Source organism: Hemibagrus wyckioides, linkage group LG25, assembly GCF_019097595.1.
Source record: "Hemibagrus wyckioides isolate EC202008001 linkage group LG25, SWU_Hwy_1.0, whole genome shotgun sequence".
Classification (NCBI taxonomy): domain Eukaryota; kingdom Metazoa; phylum Chordata; class Actinopteri; order Siluriformes; family Bagridae; genus Hemibagrus; species Hemibagrus wyckioides.
Window position 1 is genome coordinate 15538320 of NC_080734.1, and position 27043 is coordinate 15565362.

General features: G+C 38.6%; 3 protein-coding genes across 9 annotated transcripts in view; 2 read left to right on the forward strand and 1 right to left on the reverse strand.

The window, feature by feature from the left end:
• trappc8 (trafficking protein particle complex subunit 8) overlaps positions 1 to 11258 on the reverse strand; it is a 27333-nt gene extending 16075 nt beyond the window's left edge. For 4 of the 6 annotated variants that reach the window (XM_058378943.1, XM_058378942.1, XM_058378941.1 and 1 more), the window contains exons 1-6: positions 10954 to 11258; positions 6894 to 7088; positions 4710 to 4793; positions 3226 to 3315; positions 1161 to 1335; positions 305 to 458 (exon numbers count right to left, since the gene is read on the reverse strand). In XM_058378943.1, coding sequence (XP_058234926.1) covers positions 305 to 458; positions 1161 to 1335; positions 3226 to 3315; positions 4710 to 4793; positions 6894 to 7088; positions 10954 to 11110 — 855 coding nt within the window. In that variant the 5' untranslated portion in view covers positions 11111 to 11258. The remainder of the gene's footprint in view (positions 1 to 304; positions 459 to 1160; positions 1336 to 3225; positions 3316 to 4709; positions 4794 to 6893; positions 7089 to 10953) is intronic. The other 2 variants (XM_058378945.1, XM_058378944.1) reach the window with 1 other exon arrangement.
• On the forward strand, positions 10139 to 19874 carry LOC131345850 (uncharacterized). Of its 2 annotated transcripts, XM_058378947.1 has the most exons (9): positions 10139 to 10157; positions 13447 to 13554; positions 14464 to 14560; positions 14684 to 14763; positions 15773 to 16030; positions 16127 to 16180; positions 18545 to 18653; positions 18823 to 18930; positions 19147 to 19874. In XM_058378947.1, the coding sequence occupies exons 2-9, from the start codon at positions 13469 to 13471 to the stop codon at positions 19210 to 19212; spliced, it is 858 nt and encodes a 285-aa protein (XP_058234930.1). In that variant the 5' UTR covers positions 10139 to 10157; positions 13447 to 13468; the 3' UTR covers positions 19213 to 19874. The 2 variants fall into 2 exon arrangements, with proteins under 2 accessions (XP_058234930.1, XP_058234929.1); XM_058378946.1 differs by lacking the exon at positions 10139 to 10157 and having other exon boundaries at positions 13310 to 13554.
• Positions 19309 to 26819, forward strand: mep1ba (meprin A subunit beta a). Its single transcript, XM_058378514.1, has 12 exons — positions 19309 to 19336; positions 21397 to 21456; positions 21546 to 21589; positions 21728 to 21806; positions 21906 to 22023; positions 23517 to 23695; positions 23903 to 24121; positions 24308 to 24460; positions 24833 to 25048; positions 25359 to 25826; positions 26312 to 26497; positions 26593 to 26819. Exons 1-12 carry the CDS (start codon positions 19309 to 19311, stop codon positions 26817 to 26819), a joined length of 1977 nt encoding a protein of 658 aa, XP_058234497.1.
• The last annotated feature ends 224 nt before the right edge of the window (positions 26820 to 27043 follow it).

Here is a 27043-nt window from a genome sequence, read left to right on the forward strand (position 1 = left end):
AATTTCTTTTTTGCTCCAATGTTGGCACACTGGCTAATATTACAGAGCATCTTTGGTAGGACTTTACTCTCACCTCCCTCACTCATCCCATCATTGTTGTGAAGTGTCCCTTTCATGTAAGTTTCCTGTAAACAGGTTTTCAGTTCTTTTTCTCAATATAGAGTAAAATATCAATTCTGGTTTGTTGTAAGTAATCAATCAAATACCACCATACTGAAGTCATAGGTTTGAAAAGCACTGGAATGTTTCGTTTAAGCCTGAGGATCAAGGGTCAACTATGTAAACATGTTTCCGTAGGACTCACGGAGCTATAGATGTGGTTCTTCTGTAGATATTGACTCCAGGGGTCCGGCATTTGCTCGTCTGGCCGAGCAGCACCTGTTCCAGAGTTGATCTTCAACAGGTAACAGCACTGAGTACCATATCTCTGCTTCATGTCCTCATATATGGAGTCTGCCCTGTAGAGAGAAGTAGGAGACCGGGAGGAGGGAGTAAGAGCAAAGGAGAGCAACTGTCAGATATAAAAGTTTATTAAGCATGGAATAACACAATGGACTGTGTTACTACACAAAAATAACACACTCTGGTTTAATACCAGAGCAATTCACCAATGATTATAATTTAATATATTAATTACAATCATCATACTGGGTAATGGCTTATAGTTACATTTAATATATAATTCAGAAAACACTGATTTAAATCAATCACCACATAAATTATTATTATTATTATTATTATTATTATTATTATTACTATATGCTGTCCATTGTTTAGCCAACATGCTTTTTCTAACCGCTGGTTATTATTATAAGGATAAGATTATGATTATCCCAACATCTTCTATACGTTGCTGTTATAGGAAATTGATCCACACCTTCAAATCATCAGATTCAGAAATTCTTTTCAGTCTTGTAAATAGTAGTTAGAGATCTGCTGCTACAGCAAATAAAGATTTGTATTGAAATTCTCAACCTAGGCAGAATCTGAACCTTTCTAAATCACACCATTTGAACATTTCCCCAGAAAGTCTTTTAAGGTAAAATTACACACCTGAGATTCAGTACCTGGAAAAATCTCTAATAATCACAAATTCCCACACAAACAAATCAACCGACCGAGAAATAAAGATTCAGAGAGACTGGAGCTCGTGAGCCGACCTCTTTTCGTCTCCGTCGCTGATGTCGTGCAGTAGGACATAGTATTTGAGGGTGTTTGGGATGAACCATTTAGGGAAGGTGTACTCTCCGCTGTGCTGGATCCTGTGCTGCTCCTGAGAGAGCTTCTGAAACTGCTCCGTGGGCACGCTTTCCTGAGATGACACCACCAACATACCTACACGTGCTGGAGTTAAGGAATACACACACTAGGACTAAAGGAAGGAGGCAGAAATAAAAAACAAAACAAAATGATGGATAGAGGGAAGGAGAGAAAGAGAGACAGATATATGAGTAAGGAGAAACACATTCAGTGACCTGGAGATCATCCAGTGTCAAAGAGAGCTGATGACTTCTAGAGACAGCAAGCGTTGGTAACTAGATGTGGGCGTGTCTAGCGACTCTAGCTGAACTTTATGGGAGTGAAGACGAAGACATAGAGCACACATTGCTTCTCCATCTCATACGATATGACACAGATAAACACTGCTGAACTTTACACACAAATATCTCCCTCCATATTGTTTTATTTTTAACAAGAAAGCTGGTTTGTTGTTCAATGGAAAGCAAGCTGCTCCACCCACTGATTAATGTTATTAGCAAGGATCACTTTCTGATGACTTTATAGTACAGTGCCCTGGTGATCAGAAACTGCTGTATGTGTGAAGGTAGCTGAAGAAATGTAATTCTTTTGCATAATGTCAACTTGCACAGCACATTACAAATCTGAATGTAGAGGAAAAAGAAAAACAACCAACTGTAGGAAGATGAATGGAGAGAGGTAACAGCCAGGGTGAGATATATAACTGTGCAATCTGTAGCAATGTTAATCGAAAATGGCTCACATTACCTTATTTCCTCGATGGAAAAGTTGTAAATGATTTTACCTTGCAGGCTTGAGAGAAATAAATGTAACGTGACAGAGAAACAGCACAAAGTTAGCAGTCTGAAATCAACACAAAGCAAAATGCATCGCTACCAGAAGCAAAATCCTCTTGTTCTAATACCCAGTGCTCCCCCATGTAATGAACTGAGCTATGTTTACCCATAATCCCTTTCTCCTCATTCCTGAAGCAGAAACAAACTATACAAAAATATGAAACAACAAACTGACATCATTGTATGAATGTTGAAGGTGTTATATGAGGTGGGCTTTACCATCAATGAGGAACTCCTTGCAGTATGACGTGGTTCAATTCATTACCAAACTGTTACAAGCAGAATCGAGACGTTGGCTCTTAGTGTGAATGTGAAAACTGACTAAATGTTTCCTAGTTGTTTTATTAACATCGGTTACCTTCAAGTCCAATTTACCTGCTGCCTGAACTAATGCAAGCTTGACTGAACAGAAAATTCAAAGAAGTGGGAAAATTTCTATGCAGACGTTTAAGTTTTGTACGAACAATCAAGAGCCACTGAAGTGTGGAAACGAGCACAAAGAAACAGAACACGAACAAGGAGGAAATGATAAGATAGAGAAATGAGCATGGGAGTAAAAGAGAAAATGGGTCTGAGAAAGAGAGAGAGAGAGTGTGAGAGAGTGTGAGGAAGAAAGAAAGAGAGAGAGAGAGAGAGAGAGAGAGAGAGAGAGCAAGAGAGAGAGCGAGAGAGCAAGAGAGAGAGAGAACAAGAGAGAGCACAAGAGAGAGCGCAAGAGAGAGAGAGACAGAGAGCGCAAGAGAGAGAGACAGAAACAGAGAGAGACAGACAGAAAGGGAGAGAGAGAGAGAGAGAGAGAGAGAGAGAGAGAGAGAGAGAGAGAGAGAGAGATGGGCAGGGAGGAAGAAAGAGAGAGAGAGAGAGAGAGAGAGACAGAGACAGACAGAAAGGAAGAGAGAGAGAGAGAGAGAGAGATGGGCAGGGAGGAAGAAAGAGAGAGAGAGAGAGAGAGAGAGAGAGAGAGAGACAGAGCGAGAGAGCGAGAGAGAGAGAGAGAGAGCAAGAGCGAGAGACAGAGACAGAGAGACAGACAGAGACAGACAGACAGACAGAGAGAGAGAAAGAGACAGAGACAGAGAGAGTGCGTGTGTGCGTGTGTGTGTAAAAAAATGAGTCTAATAAAGGATACAGGCCACATAGTGGTTGAGGAATTCGTGATCCGACGCAGGCATGGACTGTAGAAAACTCTCCCTGTATGCTTCAAACCATGGTGTTGTTGCTAGAAAACACACACACACACACACTTAATGTTTTTTGAACAGCACAGTAGAAGTGAATCCTCCTGTACGGTTGGACAGAGGAGCAGAGTCTATCATTACTGAAAAGAGGAACGAGACACAAGATCACAGAATTCAGCTTTTTGAGGAAGGAGAAAGAAACCAGAGGACACAAGCTTTGTCGATATAACAGAGCTGCAGCTCTCTAGATTCAAACTGCTCACTGGAAAATGTCAATTCATTTAAAGAAATCAAGCTAATAATAGAAAAGAAGAGTTGCATATCTGATAAAAGCCGACTGATTTGCTGCTCTGATTAAACGAGCTCTGCTACGTCTCGAAGGGGTCTGAATCAGTCGGCATGCTTTTGTGCAAAGTTTATGCAAAACGCTCACTGAAAGCTCAGTGGCTTCGGACGAAACGTGCGCTGGGACTATTCAAACAACCCGAGACGAGAGGAGCGCGATAAGCGCCAAGAAAACAAAATCAATGGATAATAATCAAGACAGGAAACATGGGATTGAAGCAAAGTGAAAGAGAAACAGAACAATAATCACTTCACCAAATAAATAAATTCAGAGGTCTAACCAAAGAGTGATCAATTACATAGGACATCTGATCACAGTTTGAACACATCTGATCGACTCACTGAATATGTAGAATATGTAAAATGGGGCGGTGGTGGCTCAGGTGGTTAAGGCTCTGGGTCATTGACCGGAAGATCAGGGGTTCAAGCCCCAGCACCAAGTTCGGCGCTTGAGCAAGACCCTTAACCCTCTCTGCTCCAGTGGGCACTGTATCATGGCTGACCTGATCCCAACCTCCAAGGATGGGATATGTGAAGAAAAGAATTTCACTGTGCTTTAATGTATATGTGACAAATAAAGGCTATTTATTTCATTCAATCTCTTAAACCTCAGCAGCCATTCACAGGTTTGCAAAAATAAATGTCCTGTATTTCCTAGCAGCACAATGAGAGTGGTCAGATGTGTTCTGTCTGTGATTAACAAAAAGCCTCAAAGACAGAAGCAGGATCTAAAGCACCGAGACATCTAGAAAGAGAAAGAGGCTTGGGATCAGAGAAAACGAGTGAAATGACTCATGGGCTTGAAGCGAATAAATTTCCTCCCAACTAAAGTCTACATTTTAATCAGTCCACTATACTGTATACCACGTTACTGTTTCAGCCACACGAGTCATTTGCCTCAGTGTATTGACATGAAAAACCAACACCTTGACGGGTGATGGAAACAAAACTTAAAAAAAAAAAAAACAAAAAACAGAGTTAGCGACAGATCTGTTATAGAAAGAAAGGGAAAGAGAGGAGGAAGAGTGGGTGATTTTAGAACTAAAAATCGACTCCCCCTTTTCTCCCCGGTGCAGACTGTAGCGAGTACCTGTATAGTATTTGGAGGAGCTGAGCTGGGTGAGCGTTTCTCTCCAGTCAGAGTACCAGGGAACGCTAGCTTTGACCGAGCGGTCTAGGAGGGGGAGAAAGGGGCAGAGAGCCAGAGGGTTGGGTTAGAGCACTCTGAAACACACACACCGCTTTAAAACAGCCAGTTTAGAATAAAAGCTTTGCAGTCAGGGGGCGCCTTAACAATTAAAGTCCAGGCCACTCTTCATCGGAGAAAGGACAAATCGGTAGTGTGGGCACCTGGAACAAGCCTGGGGCTTTTATTTGTTGTTGCCCAGCAGAGGAGAAGGTTCAAGAACATAAAAGCTTGCCTTATTGATCGCCTTTTTTCCCCTCTTGGTATGTGCTTTTTATCTCTGTTCATACTGGATTCGTTTATCAGGATCGATATTCATCGACACTCATCATCAATAAAAGTCTCATGACTGGACAACGATAGAATGACCACAAGACAAGCGAGTTTCCAGCATGTAGTATTTTCGATGTTTACGTGATCAGGTCCATAAATATCTTACGAATTCCGATAAAATGATTGACACTTTGAATACAAACCATCAAAACATTTACAGCATTAAATGCAGAGATGCAACTAGTCATTATTTATAGAAACCTGAAAGCCAGTTGCTTAAATATCGCATGTTAAATGCTGATCGATAAATAAATGATTTAATAGTTTATATTCAAATCATGTACAGTTATTAATTTATCAGCATGCACCACAGAGTGTTTAGTTTTCTAACTAATATCAATATTAAACAATGCTTTATACCAGTAGCTGGCATTATAACTGCTCCTTTGATAAGTGATGAATGATTTTATTTTCTTTCTCCTGACAGTTTTCCAGACCAAGTAGATGGTTTAGCGCCTCTTCGAAAGGGACTCTCATTTGGGGGTTAGTCACTCGTACGCATGCTACAAGTCACAGAAGTCAGATATTATTTACAAGGCAGACGCATGCAAATAGACATGTGCGTCTGGATAGAAAGAAATGATCATGTGACCTGGCGAGAAAACAATGAGCAAACAAAAAACATGGATGGCAATATCAGCTAGGAACCCATATGTTGAGGTGCATCTTCTTTCATCAGCATGGTCTTTTTGTGTTAATTTAGAAGCAGAAGCAGTACTCAAGAGCTTTGACCTCAACTCCACTGAACACCTTTGGGATGAACTGGAGCACTGACTGAACCCCAGACCTCCTCACTCTTACAACATCAGTGTCTGATCTCACTAATACTCTTGGAGCTGAATGATCACTAATCCCCACAGACACGTTCCATCATCTAGTGGAAAGCCTTCCCATAAGAGTGGAGTTTATAATAAGAGCAAAGGGGAATAAATCTGGACTGGGTTGTTGAACAAGGACATGCTAGATGTCCACAAATATTTGGAGATATAGGCTAAAAGCTTCTTGTCTGTTCATCAGGAGCCCTGACACCATGTGTGCTGCATCACAGTACCCGTGTGAGAGAATCAGTGGTCCGCCGAGACACTGGAGGATGTGGAGGCTGAAATGTGTATGAAGTCTCAACAAATACGTGTAACTAAAGCGAACGATATTTTCTTTACTAGAATAACATTTCTGTGAAATATTAACTCATTAAAATTAAACTGGTTTAAACGTAGTCCACTGTGGCAAAATCTTATTAGTTTAACAAGCTCACATAAGCAAGAAATAAGTCTTATAAGTCAGCACCAAATTCTGTAATAACTAAAGAACAGCAGAAGTCTCTACTCTCGTCTCACTTCACTGCCGGCCTCAGTTCCTCCTTCCCTTCTGTTTCTCCAGCTTTCCTTACCAAGCGGTCTCTTTCTCTCTCAGTGCTTCACTCCAGCGCTTCTCCTGACATCCTCCACCCCCTCTCTCTTTCTCTCTGTTCTAACTTCTCCATTTCTTCCTGTTTCTCTCACTCTCTCATCCTCTTACACACCTCATTTCCTTCCATTGTCTGTCTCTATGGTTGTCTTTCCTACACTCTCTACATCTCTTTCATTTTCTCTTCCTCTATCTCTACATGTCATTTTCCAGACTCGGTCTGTCTCACTTTCACCCTTCCCTGTCTTTATTTATCTCCATCTCTTTCAAAGTCTCTATACTATCCATCAGCAAAGTCTTCCCCTGTCTCTCTTCCTCGATTTCTCTCTCTCTCTCTCTGTGACTCACCACTGATGTTGAGGTCGTAGTCTCCAGCAGTGATGACGTTAGCAGCGGGTCCATCGGGAGGCTGGCAGGCTGACACGGCCTGGCTCAGGAGTCTGTGCAGCTCGGTGGAGTGCGCTGGCCGAGTGTTCACTCCTGTCACGCTGATCCTCAGCCCCTTCACCACTACGATCTGGTTATTGGGGTCGCGCAGGTGACCTGAAGGACAGTAAGATTTCTTGTCTATTAATGAAGTCACAAAGAGTATCTGGGTATTGGACAGCAGTAAACGTTCATATCGCAGGAAAAAGAAATACAAATATGTTTCAGATGACATCGTGAAAATCTAAACAGAACAAAATGTAATAGGACAAAACAAATTTTTAGGCCAAGAGCACTGGGACACACGAAAGGCAGTGAACCACATACAAATACTCTAGTGTTGTTTAGAGCAGGTTGTTTTCAGCACAGCTGCTAAATGAAGACTGAAGTGACCTTTCTATTCCAGCAACTGTGCAAAACATTCCTAAATGAATCTAATTATATTCGACACAAACACATTCTCAGAGAAGTCCACCACACAACCAAAATGATCACTTGTGCAAGAAGAGCTGCTTTTCATTAGTGTCTTAGGGCCGATTCTCACGACCCTTCCAAAAGTACTGGAATGACAAGGTCAGTTCACGTTTTTGCTGGACACTGAAGACCTCTTATTTGAGATGGATGTGAAAACAGAACAAAATTTCAGCTTTCATTTCCTGATATTAGATCTAGATGTGTTAAACAACACAGAATTTGGTGGCAGACCATCGATTCTTCCGATGAGCAAAAATATTGGAGCAGAGAGCTCTTAAACGTAAATAACACTAAATATTTGTTTGCACATCCATTGATTTCAATAACTACGTCAAGCTGCAACATCACAAAATTGTTGCTCTCTTCTTTTGTGAGGCTTATACAACAGCTTCATTCATTTGTTTTGGAAAATTTCTCTATTCTGTCTCTTCTTCAAGAGGTTGAAATACTGCTCAGTTGGGTTAAGGTCCGGTGATTAAATTGGCCAGTCTAAAACCTTCCACTTTTTTTCCTCTGATGAAGTCCTTTGTTGTGTTGGCAGTATGTTTTGGGTTGATGTCTGGCTGCATAATGCAGATCCTAACAAAACAGATTGGATACATGCTGCTACCACCATAAGTTTCATCATCGGTAAAGATTAGTGATCCTGTTCCAGAGCGAGCCATGACACTACCACCACCATGCTTCACAGATGAGCTTGTATGTTTTGGATCATGAGCTGATCCTTTCTTTCTCCACACTTTGGTCTTTCCATGATTTGCTTTTTCCCTACATACAGCTCTCTGGTGTTCATGTTGGTTTATCCACAAACGCAGTGCGCACAGGTGAAACCCAGGGCTCAAATTAGTAGCAGACATTCAGAGCTATTCAATTAGTGTTTATCAAGTATGGATCTTTTTTTTTTTCCATCTCTGTATGTCCAAAAAAAAAAAAATCTGACCTTGCTTTTCCAATCCTTTTGGATGGGAATGTAGGTTTGATAAACTGCCAACAAAACAACGTTATGTTTACGTACTTGCCGAATCTATAATATAATACACAAGAAAGAAAGAAGAGTTTTAACATCGTTCATCACAGCAGTGATAATATTGTATTATACTCCATCACCCCAATATGAGAGTCCACTCAAGCTGCATTAGACAGCGTGTCACGTCCACCACTCAGACGGGTCATGAACATTATGAATTCCAAGTCACATGCAGACTGCTTTGCAGAAACCTAGTAGAAAATAAATGTGTGACATGGATTGGATGCAACAAACAAAATGCTATGGACCGAAAGCTGCAGACAGGTTGACGTGGCAACCGTGCGTAGTCGGTTTTTTTTTTTTTTTCCCCCCCGGCACACATTAGAGCCAGTGAACCTGGTCAGAATAGCACAGTATTTCTGCCCTACTGCAATTTCATTACACTGTCGTTGACATTTCCGGCACCATGTCACAGAGTAAGTAATATAACTAAACATACCAGATGGTGAGATTTTATCGCATGATTGGTCTGCACAACCTCTCAAGCCCACAAAGTCCAGTTTCTTGCAATGCTACAATGAGACCATTCACCTTACAATGATGAAAAACCATTTTTAAAAAAAAAAATACAAAAGACAATTGCTGACAAAAAACAAAGCAGAATAAAACAGTAGGTAATTGTGGCTTGTAACTTTCTTAAAGGAAGGCGGAGTAAAAGACCAACATGTAAATAAAATCTCAATTAATATAAAAAACTGACCCTAGAACCAGTTGTCAGTTTAGTCCCATCAAGATAGGGCTTTATTGTTTATATTATTTATATTTTGGGGAACAGAAACAACTATATTGGTTAAAACGTTAAGCTGAATTATGAACTAGATTGAAGTAGCTGATGTTGAGGCAGTGTTGACGCTGACAGCACTGCCATTTCTGCTTCTGTGTTTTCCAGTGGACACAGCACTAAAGGGTTCCTATGGGTTACTCGAGTTCAGGGCTATGGCATATTGGAAATGGTGTCACTCATGTCTCAGGTAGCACTGTTTACATTGTGAACAGATCTTGCTGTACTGCTGAATGCACACAGGAGCAGCGACTAATATTTGAGGTTTTGTGTCTTATAATAAAAACTCAGTGTTGGGTTAATGTTAGCTTGGCTATTCGTTTCTATTAACGTACTTCATAGCAGTTCATTTACAACAAAGCCTACAGCCTGACACCTTTCTCCAGCTAAGCAAAAGGAGCTACATGCATGCTGAATGTTGATTATTTCCAAGATCTGCTGCAGACTCTAGGGGTACGCCATTGTGATTATAACATTGGAGCCGGATGCATAAGTGCCTTTTTAGTTATAATGCAGTATAATAAAGTGTTTGTAGCCTCCTGGTGGTCCAGCGGCCGGATCCTGCGCTCTCACTGCTGCGGCCCGGGTTCTAACCCAGCTACTGAAGAGTTAACTCTCAGTGCCGGTCCCAAGCCTGGATTAAATAAGAGGTTTGCATCAGGAAGGGCATCTGGCGTAAAACCTGTGCCAAATCGAAACATGTGGACTAAATGATCCGGGAACAGCCGAAAGAACATCATCATCATCATGAAGTGTTTGTGCAATAAGCCCAGGATGAGCGTGGGCTTTAGTGTAGTAGCACAGTGGTGGACCACTGAGCTCGAATCCCAGGTCCACCGAGCTGCCACTGCCAAGCCCCTGAGCAAGCCCATTAACCCTTAATTGCTCAGTTGCACAAAATGAGGTAAGTGGCTCTGGATAAGGGTGACAGAAATGTAAACTTAGTAGTGATGTGGCTGAGGAAATGTTCACACTCACACACAGCATTCTGACTATGTGCGTTATCAGACCATCTCCGTTATCATGTCTACCTGTGTTTTAACTGCTAAGTATTTCTTTTTTATAATCCATATTTAATTAAACAAACAAAAACAACAGAACACTTTCCGGTTTAAGCCACGCCCACTTCGTCCTTACACCCGAATACATGTTGTAATAGTTGGAGCTCTAAACAGATACAGAGTCACTGCGTTGCTTCACTAATCTGTTTACTTGCTAAAGAGGGTGTAGCCAGCCGATTAGCTAACTTAGCTGTTGTGGCTAATAACAAGCTAATATTCTGGCTGATTAATGTGAACAAGATGGCCATCTCAATAAAGAAGTTATCTAAGGTTATTTGACACCGCTGAGCTGCTCGGGTAACCGGCAAACCGATCAGGTGTCTCACACTGAAAAGAAAGAGGGCCGCTCGGGGCTAGGCTGTGTCCCAAATCGAGTACATCACACCACACTGGCCTACTACTCAGTGAGCTAGTCAGCAGGCTTGCTCGTGAATGGTGACACACTAGTTAGTCCATCAGTACGCGGTTTCGGACACTCTCCGGTTCCTGTCAGCTGCCCGAGTGAGCACAGCGCTAACGGCGATAGCATCCTGCTAACGCTAAACCGAGTGTGTTTACGCGGCCGGTTTTCGCGTCGAAAACAAACAGTTCATCCTCTACGCGTCTTCATTAGCACAAGGACGTGGTGTGAGCGCGTACCTTCCGAGGTCAGCCGGCAGAAAGGCCGCAGCAGCTCGGGGAAACTCAGGCTGTTTTTGCGGGTCACTCTCTCGGCGTCGTCGCTGCACAGCACGGCCACCATGGGCACGAACGAGTCCTGGATGAACTCCTGCACGGACTGAGCACACCGAGCCATGGCGGGACCCGAGCACGGAGTGCGTCCTCTGCCTTAAACCGAAATAAAGCAACTGCTTTAGAGTTTAAAAACAACTCCCCTACTGACAGCCCGCCGCGGCAGCCATGTTGTATTCTAACAGTCAGTCGCCTCCTAATCAATTTAACTCCCATCGAGCACTGCGGCTGTCAGGCGACAGCAGAGGAATGGGCCGTGTTCCAAATACATTAACGTTAAACACACAGTGATCCACCTAGTGCGTAGAAACGGTTGCTAAGTACCCTAGGTAGTGCGCACATATAGGAAGTAAGGATGTGTTTGGGATTCAACCAAGAGTGTTATTTTCCTTCATAATAAAAGTATTGCTAAGTTAAAATATTAAAGGTGTAACGTAAGCATGATTTGAAGGTTTCAGTTTTAAGCTTGACACGGATTTATTATTATAAACATATATTATAAATAAAATATATTTTAAATAACGCGTGCACATTATTTCACTGCAGAGTATGTCAAGTACCAGTTGACAGTCTGTCATTAATTTAATGTGGGGAATATTGGTATAAAAATAACATAAGAACTATTCTATACAGTTTTAAGCCATGCAAACAGACATATAGTGGAATTTATATACCAGGTTATCATGATATTCCATTGTAAGACCTAAAGTATGTGGACACCTGACCATCACACCCATCACTCTTCCCCCAACTGTTACCCCAAAGTTGAAAGCAAACAATTGTATAGAGCCTTTATTTATTCTGTAGCATTACAATTTCACTACATTACAATGCCCCCTGTGCATAAAGCAAGCTCCATGAAAACATGTTTTGCCAAGTGTGATGTACAAGAACCTTACAGTCCTGACCTCAACCCAACTGAACATATTTGGGATAAACTGGAACACAGACTGAACCCCAGATCTTCTCACTCGACGTTAGAATCCCAAATCTAGTGGAAAGCCTTCCCAGAAAGAGTGAAGGATATCATGAAAGCAAAGAGGGATTAACGCTGGAATGAGATGTTCAACAAACACATATGGGTGTGATGGTCAGGTGTGAAGGTCACAAACCTTTGGCCATATAGTGTATCTGGTAACCATGGATAAAAGGAAAAAATGATAGTAATAACGCAACAATTATGTATTAGTAACAAAACAAAACAAACAACACTAAATATTTGGATCTAGTACAATTTGCTCAGGGGTCAACAACACCAGTCCTTGACCAGAAATACTTCCCTGTGTATGTATGTGTATGTGTGTGTGTGTGTGTGTGTATGTGTGTAGTCTGTTAGGGGATTTCCACTGTGACAGCCAAGTGCCACCATCTAGTGGTGCCCACAGTTTGTGAAAATGAAACATTAGGAGTTGTTAAAAATAATATGTGTGAAAGATTTGTACTACAATTACAATCAAATAAAAATAAATAAATTGTACGACTTAATACGGATCCATATGTTAGGCTTCATATGAAATCGTGAAATAAAAGCCGATTAATTTTTCTAAACAACCTAAAAGGTATTATGGAGAATGATTCGAAGTTTAAAGTCTCTCCAGAAAGCGTGTCCTTATCTGTAGGATCTGTAAAACACCTAAAGATCTCATTAACCGAGACATAATTTGTGTTCGGTCAGCTGGGTTAAATTTCCTGCCAGGAACAAAACCTTGGAGTCAGACACATCGAGCTCTTGCCAAGAAAGAAAGTCAGAGTTCCCCCTGTCATACTCTATAACTAATTTATATCAGATTTCTGTTGAGGTCTGATTACTATAAGGTTTCACTTTTGAAAGTGAAAGCCTTCAGTGATCAAAAATATCATGGCAATGTCAAGAACTACTCAGCTGAAGGAAGTGTCTTTCCCCTTTTATATAATAAACTCTAACAGTGTTTCAGAGACTATTAGTTTAAGATTTCCTGTTTGCCTTGTATAAAACTTAGTTGCAAGAACCACCTCCCCATAAATAAATAAATAAATAAATGAATGAATGAATAATTTAATAAACAAACAAACAAACAAGAAAAAGATAAACAAACAAACAAACAAATAAATAAATGCTCATAATTCAATTAAATAATTTAATAAAATAATATAATGCTCAAACTCTTTCTCTAACTATTTTCAGCTGTCTTATTTAGGATTTATATTTATTTATATGTATATTTGATCTATATTTAGGATTCTCTCTTTCTATTTGTTCCAGGATAAAGTGTTTAACAGACACACCCAACCAATCTTTCCCCAACCCTGCATAGGCTGCCACTTTATCTATAAGGAAGTTGAAGCTCTGTTACAGAAAGTGACGGCAATGACATGCAGCTGATCCACCCTGTTATGATCTGTCATGAATTATACTTTCAGTTAAGACCACACACTGTAGACGATGAGCAGCAGCATGGACGACGACTGCCCTGTGTGTCAGGGCCCTTTACAGAATCCTTCACAGCCGGTTCCTTGCTGTAAAAAAGTGTGAGTAAAAAGTTCAGAACATTTGAATATACTGTAGACTGTATAGAGTGTTTAAAGAGATATGGGCTTTTTCTTCAGTATGGGGATAGCTGAGAGTAAAATGCAGAGTAAGACAATAAAGTCAACATTTAGATACTAATAATAATTTGTTGACAAAAGAATTGATGTGTCTTAAATACAACACTGTTTTATTTTCCTGGTAGGTTAGCACAGGCCTCTCTCTCTTTCTCTCTCTCTCTCTCTCTCTCTCTCTCTCTCTCTCTTTCTCTGTGTCTCTCTCCCACTCTCTCTCTCTTTCTGTGTCTTCTTCTCTTTCTTTATTTATGTCTCTCTCCCACTCTCTCTCTCTCTCTCTCTCTCTCTCTCTCTCTCTCTCTCTCTCTCTCTCTCTCTCTCTCTCTCTCTCTGATAAAAAGTTATATTAAAGGTCAAAACAATTACCATAAAAGATATAACACGCTCTGAACCTTTATGCAACAACTAGCGTTGAGTACATAACCTAACAAACGTAGACATATTCAGTACTGCTGGATTTCAACAAATGTTTTCGTTGAAGCCTTTCGATGACAGTCAAACCAGCTCTTTTCTAAGCTTAAATTCTACATGAATACAGCATAAATCATTGCTCTCATATTTTTTAGGTCAAATGACTTGAGTGAAATGGCGAAGCATAACTTCTTGGAAATGCTTGTAGCTATTCCTGGCAGCTGTGCAAAGTGAAAGAATTTTTCTGAGGGGAAATTTGTCAACCGTGTGACAAATAAACATGCTGACAGTGCCAACACCAGAGCGCTGTATTATTTAATTACTTAGTCATCATTTATTATTATATTGTGGTGCAATAGAATTGAAATAAAAACAATATCTCATCTTATATCTTATATCTCATCTCTCTCTCTCTCTTTGCAGATTTTGTCAGTCTTGCCTAAGACAGGCAGTTTTAGCACGACCCAGGTGTCCATACTGCAGGAGCCCCATAAATGACACTGCCGCTCTTGCATTTAGGGTAAACCAAAAAAATTTTTATTAATAAATGATATAGATCGTCATCTAGACTGCTCCTTTATTAAAACATTTGACAAGTTGTTGCCAGGTTGTGCATTTAACAGTCCTCTGCTGTTTCCCTCAGTCTGCCGTATGTGTCTACGGACAGCCCGGTACCCGTGCTTCACTTCAGACAGCACGAACTGTTTCCCCCAATATACAGGCGTAAGTTCTGCGCACATTTTATGAACTCAGGATGCACAGGTGCAAAAAGTGTAATGAAACTATGTTTAAGTAAATGTTTGTGTACCAGTGGTCATCAAACTCTTTAACTCCTGCCCTTTCACTGGGGAGAATAGCTGACCAAATGAACACAGTATCAAAATTCCACAATAATTACAATGTATTACATATAGTACGTTAATAATGCAATATTAACTCATCATATTATGTGCACTATGTTCTAGTTCCCTAGCGCCTATTTAGTATTTATTACATACTATTTATTGACCTGGAACTTGTTTTTTTTGGGAAGTTAAGATGACATTATTTTGTAACAGTAGCTGAAAGTAGAGGAACTAGGAGACCACCAGGAGTGGTGAATAATAGCTGAAATAACAGTAGTTGGAAGATCCAACAAGAAGAGACGGACATGGGCTTTTGTTTGTTTTGTTTTACTTTTACGGCATTTGTCAGACTTGTGCTTGTGTCCAGAGTGTCTTACATTTATCTCATTTATATAAATGAGCAATTGAGGGTTAAGGGCCTTGCTCAACGGCTCAGCAGTAGCAAGATGGTGGTCCTGGGTTTCTCAAATTTCCGATCAGTAGTCTAACGCCTTGACCACTGAGCTACCACTCCCACTTATTTTGTTTTTGCACTTTAAAAGTGAAAATGTGTAAAGTGAAAATGAAAATGTATGAGTCAAGAGTGTGTTATACATGAGTGCGTCTTAACGAAAGTCTAATGAAATGCCAATAATATGTAAGCACAAAGTGAGCCCAAAGCTTCCAAAATAGCACTGAAGTGAAATAACAAAGTACAATTACAATTACACAAAGCACAATTACTCCAGCTCTGTCAGGATGAATAAATAACACGTGTTTGGTTACTACAAATATGAACTAGAAATTATTATGCAGTGTTCATAGTAAAAAAACCCTCATAATAAATTCATATAGACTTAAAGATGTATATTATATATTACTTACAATAATTTGTTGTCCAACTACAGTCTCCTCGGCCTGCTTAATGCAAGTACCCGGGCTTCACAGGCAGCCAGCGCTCCAAATGTCAGTTCGCTAACTTCGAACGCTGACGTACAACCTGCTGGCCATTCTACTCTCAGACCTCATCCAGTTCCCAGACCACGGCGCCAAGTCAATATTCAAGCAGCTCCTGCTGCAGTGATCACCCCACCACCAAATCCAGTCAGCATCCCAGCAATCACCAGTCCTCCGCCAGTCATCCAGTTAGATGATCTTGATGACCTGTGAGTACACTTCATTATTTACATTATTCAACTTAGAGCTAAAACTTTATGTGTAAGGGTTTTTTTGTGCTGCACTAAGGGGTGATTTTCTTACAGAAACTGGGAGGATGTTCCAAATGATGAAATGGATACTGGATCTCTGGATACTGGGTAAATAGCTTCAGTGTCATGCAAGCACACACACACACACATACACACACACACACACACATACACACAAACACTTATACATATGTGGAGTTTGGACTATGTATATGAAACTCTAAACACGTTCTGACTCACCAGATTTCTTCTGAACATCTACAAAGTGCCATAGGCTTCCAAATCTCAGGAACTCTACAGGAGAGATGAACACCTCATTCTTCCAAAAGATGCTCTTGTGTTCAAGAGTGCTGTCTAACACATCAGTCCAAAATCTTCCATAGATTAAGATCTGAATTAGACTGAGATCTGGTGACTGTCAGGATCACAGCATATAAATTAAGTTGTCTTTATTTGTCACATAGACATTGCTGCACAGTGAAATTCTTTCTTCACATGTCCCATCCTTGGGGGTTTGGGGTCATAGCGCAGGGTCAGAAATGATGCAGCACCCCTGGAGCAGGGAGGGTTGGGGGCCTTGCTCAAGGGCACAATAGTGGCAGCTTGGCAGTGCTGGGATTTAAACCCTGATCAAACAACTCAAAGCCTAAACTACTTGAGCTACCACTACCATATGATTTATTATCCAGTAAACTTCTAGTCAGGATAAAAGTTATTATTCAGAGTAGCTGTATTTATTTGTATCTAAGGTACAGGTATCAATCTCAATCTCAAGCCCTGTGCCTGTATTCACTCCCTTGACTGTAGTATCTATTACTAACTATTTTCACAATGTGTCTGAATTCACACCGGACACATAAAACAAATCAACTCACATCTAAAACACATCCTGAAACACTGATAACATGACTGACGACTATCAGAAATGTGCAGGTTTAACAAATATAAGATAAGTAAGAAAAGATAAGTTGCTAAGCAACGACAAGATAGATGACAATGAGTACATGAATATGTCCTTAACTGATATAATCCCATGTGAATGGACAATAGATAGAAAGTAGATATAAGGCCAGTATATCATATATAGCACCGTCAGCAGTAAGAAGGGTTGCATTTTTAATTGGCTGACCAGTTGGCTGAGAAGCAGGAAGTCTGAGCTTAGAATTCTGTTACCTTAAAACATTTGAGATAGAAAAGTAAGGGAAAAAACACAGATGCCCTCATGTTTAGCTTTTCTCATCAGCTCATCGGTATTGCTAGTCTGTGTATTGCTGATATTTTTTGCTTAAATTAGTCAACATCCCCTGCAGCTAGTGGATGTTTTAGTCAAATTGACAAGTTCGTGCACACACTAATGTTTATTAAAAAACAATGACAATAAATCACCTAACAGAGCAAACAATTGAATATTTTCCATTAAACATTTTACTTATAATCTTCCTGTTATTCAGGGCCACAGTTTTTGGTGTTATTTTATCAGTCCCTCCAGGATTTTGCAATATGAACACAAAATCAATTGAATTTCTCAAAATGACTACAAATTTGGTAGAAAATTAATAGACGGATCTTGTGGTTGAAGTTTCAACAATTCAAGTAGTTTTCTGCAAAAGAAAAAAGCACAAAAACGATGCATCAAAACCTGAATTTTGAAAAAATCTATAAATAAAATAAAACACAACTCCTGGGGGGACTTCATTATGGCCCTTTCTGTTCCTGAGGGCAAAGTTATCCTGGAAAAAAACAATCCCACTGAAATGAAAATTGTTTCATTATGGGATAGAGAATCAGACAGAAAAATCTTTGCAATTGAAGTGATGAAGTGAATTTCTTCCTTTAAGAGGATAAGTAGATTCTGACAATCAAAAATTCCCAGCATAAGAGTCCCTGTTTTTTCAGTATTTTAATTTGTGTCATAAATAATAACATGTAATAATAATAATAATAATAATAATAATAATAATAATAATAATAATAATAATGATAATGATATCACAGATAAAGTCACATAAGTCAGTGATTTTTTCATGAATGTTTGTTGATATATATGGTAAGAGGGAGTCAAATGAAAATGACATAAATAATGTACAACATATTTAAAACCAGAAGATTATTTTCCCTATAATAATAATAATAATAATAATAATAATAATAATAATAATAATAATAATAATTTTAGAACGATTTTAAGCAGAATAAAACCATACAGCATAAAAGGCAGATAAATCAGAAAACAGTAAAAAATAAATAAATAAACAAATAAATAAATAAATAGATAATAATAATAATAATAATAATACCATTTTACTACTGCGTTTCATTGGCTTACTGCATTTCATTGGCTTTGTACATTTGCACAATGACAATCAAGTTGAATTCTAATCTAATCTAATCTAATCTAATCTAATCTAATCTAATCTAATCTAATCTAATCTAATCTAATCTAATCTAATTCATTCACTCTTTTTCTCCTAGATACATCACGAGAACATATAATTGTCCGTACTGTCAGATAGGCAACCTGGATGACCTGGAGCTGCGTGATCACTGCAACAACAACCATCTCTGTGACAGCAGACGAGTGGTCAGTACGCTTTAATAATGCCTCTTAATCTAATGCAAGTGCTTTACATTACACTTGATAATGATCCTCAATGCCAGGACCTGTAAGATTACACCAGCACTAGTGTTGTAAAGATCTCAACAAGTGACTGATGTGCCTCTGTGTATGTGTGTTCTCCCACGGCCTGTAGGTTTGCCCAGTGTGTGTGTCACTGCCGCATGGCAACCCGACTTACTGCAGCAGGGATTTCATCGGCCATCTCAACCTCCGCCACGGATACTACATTGCTGACATAACTGTAAGATCCATCCTACATACATTTATTAAAATAATAATAATAGTAATAATAATAATTATTATTATAAATATTATAATAGTAATATAATAGCATAATAATAATAATAATAATAATAATAATTAGTATTATTATTACTATTATTTATAAATACTATTATTAATAATAATAAAAACATGCATTTATAATAACTTTTTGTATTATTTTTTTCCTCAACAGAATGTCCACCAGAACGACTATGTTAACTTGCAGGATGCCATAATGAGATCAATACAACAAACATAAATGCCACATTTTTCCATTAACTCTTTTTACCAGAGGCTGGTTTTTGTTGTATTCATGTTCAGCATTGAATTTCTTTGTAATCTACAGTAGTGATTAATGGCTCATGTGAAAGTAGATGCTACAAGTGCTTCTTCATAAGCATCTAAAATCTGAAGGCGTTATCTTCAACCACTAAAATTCTGTGTAAGGTAATCCAACAGAGAGGAAAAACAAGCCAACAGAGTCCTGACTCATTTTATTTTATAGCTTGTGGTGATAAAATAATTCATTTGTTTACACTGATCACTGAAAATGATTTCCACTGAGCAGCATCAAAGGTGTATGGCAATATTACGTTGTTAAGAATGAACTGATATGTTTCTGAAGCTTGATGTCTGGATAAAGAAGACTTATTATAATTATCTAAGATTAATTCTAACACTAAATACCTTTTCAGAAAAATCCTTACTTGTAATGATTGCTTATTCTGTATTCGAATATTTGCTTATTCTAATTTATTCCTGGACTTGGCTGGATTTGTATTATATCACATGTATCATACAAATATAGTTAACGTTTGCACCTTCAGCAGTAATCGCACTCCATAACTGATCTGTTGACTCCATAACTCCTTCCATGACCTGTGATTTTAAACGTGTCCAATAAAAGAGATTGACGCACAAGTGTTTATTTGTCAGTGTGAAGCCTATCTGCACCACCACCAAAACACAAGCTTTATTAGATTTTAGATATGATTTACTGTCATCAGAAATCAGCCTGGATATTAAATATAATCTGGTGGAAGATCTACCTTTTTTGTAATGAGATAAACGTTATATGACCTTATTAATAGTCTCATTTACAGCAGCAGCATTGATTTGACGTCTTATCAGTTCAGCTTCCTTATCACAGCCAACACAGCATTTTCTCTCCCTTTTATGTATTTGTACATAAATACATACGTATGCAGAGTGCATAAGTGCAGCACACACACACACACACACACACATACACACACACACACACACACACACACATACAAACACACAGCAGCAGCACCGACTATGGCCTCAGATTTGATGTTTTTATTTGTTTGTCTGTTATGTGCTGAGAGACTTTATTCGGTAAGTCTTAAGCAACTTTCTTGTTCATAATTCTGAGCAATCAGATGTGCAAACAATAAAGGGTCATGGTATGTATTGTGTAAAAGAAATTAATCTTGAAATGTGCTACGAATAGGGAGCAAATACTTTTTTGTATTTCTCATAGAGTTTCATGATTATAAAGCAGCATCTTGCAGAAAAAGGCATAACTGTTGCATTCAGGATTTCACAAGTGATAACAGTGTAAACATGAGAGCTTAAAAAAGTGATATTTTTCATGAATGTAAAGTAATATATACAGTATGAATTATGTACAACATAAATTACATACTGGAAGATTATGTTCCCAATATAATAATAATAATAATAATAATAATAATAATAATAATAATAAATGTATTATTATTATTATTATTATTATTATTATTATTATTATTATTATTATTATTAAAGTCTAAAAAAAGTAATGTTTTCATTTGACTGCAAATCCTATTTACTAAATATTTCAGGCTTGATGCTCTTGTTATTATAATACTCTCATTAATAAATAGTTAAATAGTATTTAAAAAATGTATTTATATTTATATTTAATAATAAATATTTAAAAAATTAATATTATAGTTTTTTGTTCAATATATTCCGCATTATTTTGCATGTAGTATTTCCTATTATGAGGTTCTTATTAAACAAATTTAATCCTACACTCTGACCAGATTTGCTGAAATTAAATAATTGGATGGCAGATTGATTTTATTTCTTTCTAGAAAGCTTGAAAAAAAAAGAGAAAATGAGAAATGTGATCAGAAATATTACTTTAAGAAGAAGAAATACAAGAAATTGCCTTGTATGCAATTTACCCATAATACACAAATAAATAAACAAACAAACAAACAAAAAACAAACAAAAATCTCTTATACTGTTAAATGTTATAGTAATAATTTTCATTGCTAAAAAAATCATATATCTTTCTATTACAGACAGCTTCAACTCTCTCAGGTAAGATTATCTATCTATCTATCTATCTATCCTGCTTTTGCTAAGTGCATGTACTTATATCAGAACTGGATGTGTTAAGATAATTTCTGAGATTTTTATTATTAGGTTTTACAGAGGTGGACATCGATGATGGAAAAGACTGGGATTTTGTTGACATAAATGAAGGTAAGAATGAAATAAAACAGAAACATTTTCTATTCACGTTATGCTTGCACTATGAAGTAGTGTGTTGACCTCAAATTTCTGTGTAATAGAAGCAGGACTTGACCTGGTAGAGGGAGACATAGTGGATAAAAAGGTCAGTGCATCATTTTCTGAACCTTTTGTTTGCCAGTATTTGGTTAAATTTGTCTTTATCAGTGTCCAGCATTTTAATGTTAATTGGCAGTAGTCCAAGCAAATTTTACACTGTTGTGAATAAATGTGTGGCTAACAGGGAGATGGCAAGAACAGTATTCTGGGTGAGGAGTATCGCTGGCCGACCACCGTCCCTTACTATCTGGAGGACAGCTTGGGTAAGAACTTCTTTTTGACATAATAATAATAAAAAAAAACATTGATAGACTGATAAATGTCTAATAGTGTAACATCACTCTAACCTACATATCCTCTAGAGATCAATGCTAAAGGAGTGATACTAAAAGCATTCGAGCAATACCGACTCAAGACTTGCATCGACTTCAAACCCTGGAGTGGCGAGCCAAACTACATCTCTGTATTCAAAGGTTCTGGGTAAGAAATATTTACGCATTCACAGAACCTGTTTAAAGGAAAAGTCCATGACATTTGGTTGATTTTGAAACCTGGGTGCAGACCACACAAACCTCTGGTCCACCAGAAAATAGTGAGCAGTAGCACTTCAAATAAGCTCAGGTGTAAGCCATGTTTAAAGGTGAACTACTGAGTGTCAAATAGCTTTAAATGTCCTTTTTTGGGATGAGACATTGTGGTTTGTATAAGAGACATGACTTTCTTTTGACACATACACACATCTGGCATAACATTATGAGCAGTGACAGGTGAAGTGAATAAGACTGATGATCTCCTCATCATGGTACCTGTTAGTGGGTGGGATATATTAGGCAGCAAGTGAACATTTTGTCCTCAAAGTTGATGTGTTAGAAGCAGGAAAAATTGACAAGTGTAAGGATTTGAGCGAGGACCACATTGTAATGGCAAGTCGAATGGATAAGAGCATCTCCAAAACTGCAGCTCTTGTTGGGTGTTCTCGGTCTGCAGTGGTCAGTATCTATGAAAAGTATCCTTTAAGTCCTGTATGGGTCTCACCTAGTAACTTACAGGACTTAAAGGATCTGCTGCTAACATCTTGGTGCCACATACCACAGCACACATTCAGGGATTTAGTGGAGTCCATGCCTTGATACACAACACAATACATGCCAGGTGGTCATACTCTTATGCCTGATCAGTGTATGTTACATACGTTATATCTTGAAATTGTTGCACAGCATTTAATTTTGGTTCAGAATTAATCCAAATGATGCCAAAATCAATGAAATTTCATTTTATTTGCATAGCGCCTTTAAAAAAAAAATAGACAGTGTCACAAAGAAGCTTTATAGAAATATATGAATTTAGGATATATATTTTCAATGTATTCCTAAAGAGGAAGGAAAAAGTCCCTGAAGAAGAAACCTTGAGAGTGGTTCCATAACCAGGAAATTCATTCTAGTTTTAACATAAAATCTATTTTGTTGAAATTAAAGTGGAACTGGTCACATATAGAGACTCGATTGCAAAACTGTGGCAATTAAAGTCCTAAGCCATCTTAGCAAATCTGTTCATATCAATTTCTGTCCAGAGCCACTGACCAATTGATATCATCGAGAATGATATCAGTTGATCCATGTGGGTCATCCTCAGCAGATCCGAGTGGTTTAAAGTGATGAAAAGTTTAACCAGGAGTAGAGCATCAGGATGGATCGGGCGGGTCCAGGAAGGAGAAGGGAGTAGGATCACTAGTATCTCAGGATAGCATGTGTGGGATGAGAGAGAGAGAGAGAGAGAGAGAGGCCTGTGCTAAAAAAGATTGGAACTTAATTATACATTACTTAAAATCTTCCAAGTGTGCAGTATAACTCCCTCAGTCACGGGTCTAGCAGCTCATCTCACAGTGGTTTATAGGCAAATTTTCAAATGGAAAATACACCATGAAATATCCTCATCATGTCCTCAGTAACCTTCTCATTTTTGTGTATTATTAGGTGTTTTTCCTCTGTGGGAAATCGTCATGTAGGGAAGCAAAGGCTATCGATCGGCAACAACTGCGATCGCCTCGCGACTGTAGAGCACGAGTTCCTGCATGCGCTGGGTTTCTGGCACGAGCAATCGAGAGCGGACCGAGATGATTACGTCAACATCATGTGGGATCAAATTGAAGCTGGTAACTACATCATTGAATATAATAATATAAATATATAATAACCTAAAACGTGGCTTTATTTTTGACATTGCAGTGCAGTATGTATAGAGTAGGTAATTTCCAAGATTCACTACATCCCATTTTATTTCTTTATATCTTTCCTTCTCTCTATATATATTTCTATATATTTTGCTTTATGGTTGACTCATTACACTGCATTCTCCCTAGGCAAAGAGCACAACTTCAACACCTATGACGACACAGTCTCCAGTGCTCTGGGCTTTCCTTACGACTACACCTCTGTTATGCACTACAGTAAGACTGCCTTTAACAAGGACACCAAACCGACCATCGTCACCAAGATTCCAGAGTTCATGGACATAATTGGCCAGCGCATGGAGTTCAGTTCCAGTGATGTGCGCAAGCTAAACAGGCTGTATAACTGCAGTAAGTGCAGCCCTAGATATCGATTAAAATCCTACCTTTCTCTGTAATCTATGATAAAGTCCTTTTTATTACACACTCTCGTGATAGTTATTATTATTTAATACGATCTATAATAAATGTCTATCGCACTGAAATCATGGCACGAGGGAGGAGGATTGTTCTTTCACTTTTGATTATTATTTCCAGCCACATCCTCTACCTTCATGGATTCCTGTAGCTTTGAGCAGCCTAATATCTGTGGTATGATCCAAGGAATGGATGCAAAGGCAAAGTGGATGCGTGTGAAGAGCGTGGACGGAGGTGCAAACACCGACTACACTAGCATGGGCCAGTGCAATGGTATGAACATTTATTACAAAGTAGTTTTGTAACTTTTATAATCCTTAAACTGGATTCTGTTGATCATGAACGTCCACTGATAACTGATAACACTTATCTCATCTCGGATAAGAGCAAACTAGGATGGAAAGTGATCATGCGGCTATTTGGCTTCTTTTTTATGACCACACCAGAACTTTGGTCTTGACAATCTTTAGATATTTTAATGGCTTACCAAACAACCAAAAAGTCTAATAAACTCAGACAGAATTTCTGTATTGACTTTATACCATCCCAGTGATTGTTATGCAATATACTAAAATATTTAGATAGTATCTATGAACATTAACATTTGTTTAAAACTAACTGTTTACTTTTTTTTTTTTATCACAGGTATCGGTTACTTTATGCATTTCAGCACAGCCACAGGAAACCCTGGAGATAATGCTAACTTGGAAAGTCGACTCTTTTATCCTAAAAGAGGACGTCAATGCCTGCAGTTCTACATGTACAACAGCGGGGCTGCTGATGACCAGCTAAACATATGGGTTCATGAATATAACAATGAATTCCCTAATGGAGCGCTGAGACTTATTCAGAGATTCAGCGGTAATTTATTCAGTGATGAATTAATAATTGATCGTTTAATGCATGATATGATTCAAGACACAGGCTAGTATTTTGTATTTTGTTCCAATCCTGGTGCAGGTTTTCATTCCAGTCAAGCAGGAGCCACATCTGATTCCATCTGTTTAATCTGGCCTTTCGGTCGACTCAGGTGCTTGGATGGAATGAAAACCTTCACCCCTTTCCTGGATAAGTTTGGACACCCAAGCTTAGAATGAATTAAGGTCTTCTTAAAAAACGGTTATAGGTACAAATCCTACATTGTGGATGATATATTCTTTCCTAAAAACAGGAGGCCGGAGAAACTCCTGGGAGCTTTACCATGTGACTTTAGACGCGCCTCAGAAGTTCCGTGTAGTGTTTGAAGGGGTGAAGGGCAAGGGAGTATCCAAAGGAGGTCTATCTCTGGATGACATCAACCTATCAGAGACACAATGCCCTCACCATACATGGCACATCCAGAACTTCAACAACCTCCTTGCCACTACACCTGTTGGTGAAAAGATCTACAGCCCCACTTTCTTATCTCCTGATGGCTACTCTTTCCAAATTGGTCTGTATGTCAATGGGAAATCCAGCAGTTCTAGCAATATGGCCATGTACTTGCACTTGACTTCTGGTCCCAACGACAGCCAACTGAAATGGCCATGTCCATGGAGACAGGCTACAATAGCACTGATGGACCAGCACCCAAACATTCAGCAGCGCATGGATAACCAAAGAATGATCACCACTGACCCCAGCAAGTCCTCCACTGACTGTAAGAACAACTATATACATTAATAAACTTGGGGTAGAGATAGCTGGACCTCCATCACCAACTAGAAAAACACCACTTTTTCTTGGATGAAATATTCTTATTTCTGTTTAGGGTTTATTCAAATTTCTAACCACAGAATCTGTGTACTAGCCTGACTAGCTTACCCAAGTGCTAGTGACGAAGAAATTTTCCAAACTTATATTCATGTGTATTCAATTATAAATCTTTCACTTAATTAAATATGTTCCTAGGTAATGTGTACTAGTTGAGTGATTTATTTCCCCCATATTCTACATAAACTGTTTAATAGTTTACAGTTAAACTATTATAATATTCAAGTGGACAACATTAAGGAAGAAATATAAATATAATGAGGGACATGGAAAAAAGAATGCATTGATTTTAAAATTGATGTCTTTGTGCAGACGTTGCATCAGGAATTTAAGATTTTGGTTCTAATGACGAGTGATGTTTTCTTCCTGAAGCTCAGGGCAACGTGGAATATTTCTGGGACGATCCACGGAAAGTGGGAAGTCTGGTAAAAAATCCAGACGGAACCTCATACTACAGAGGACCGGGTACTGGTACCACCTCGTTCATCACACACAGCCGTCTGAGGAGTCGGGATTTCATTAAAGGAAATGATGCCATCTTCCTCCTTAGTCTAGAAGGTGAATCATAAGCTGATGTTTAAGATGGTTAATTTTTCAAACTTTTAAATAATTTCAATCCTGTTAGAGCATGATTCTTTTTATTCATTTTTCAGATGTGAGTGGACTTTTGGAGATTCAGCCTGTGCCTCAACCTGCTGCCTATGCTGAGCAGAAAAGCTCTTCAAACGGTGCATCCATCGTAAACTCTACAGCAGTGGTGTTTTTCGCTTTTGTGGCCGTTCTTACGTTGTTGCTTGCAGTTGCGAGTGTGGTGTATGGGGTGAAGAGACCCCGAAGGAGTGAAGCAACAGATACTGAGGGAGGGACTGTTTCCGAGTGACCCCAAAGGCTGTAAGTGACCAAATATGACTTTCAAAAAAGCTTAGAGAACTTAATTTTTGGTGTTAACTCTCACTTTTATTTGCAGAATTTCTCTAGCTAGCAGAGTGGCACACTCGATGGTGGAAAAGTCATGACATCTAAAAGATATCCATAAATAAAAGATAAAAGAATTCATAAATTAGTTGCAAGAGTTGTTTTGTTCATTAAAACAATCCTGTAACC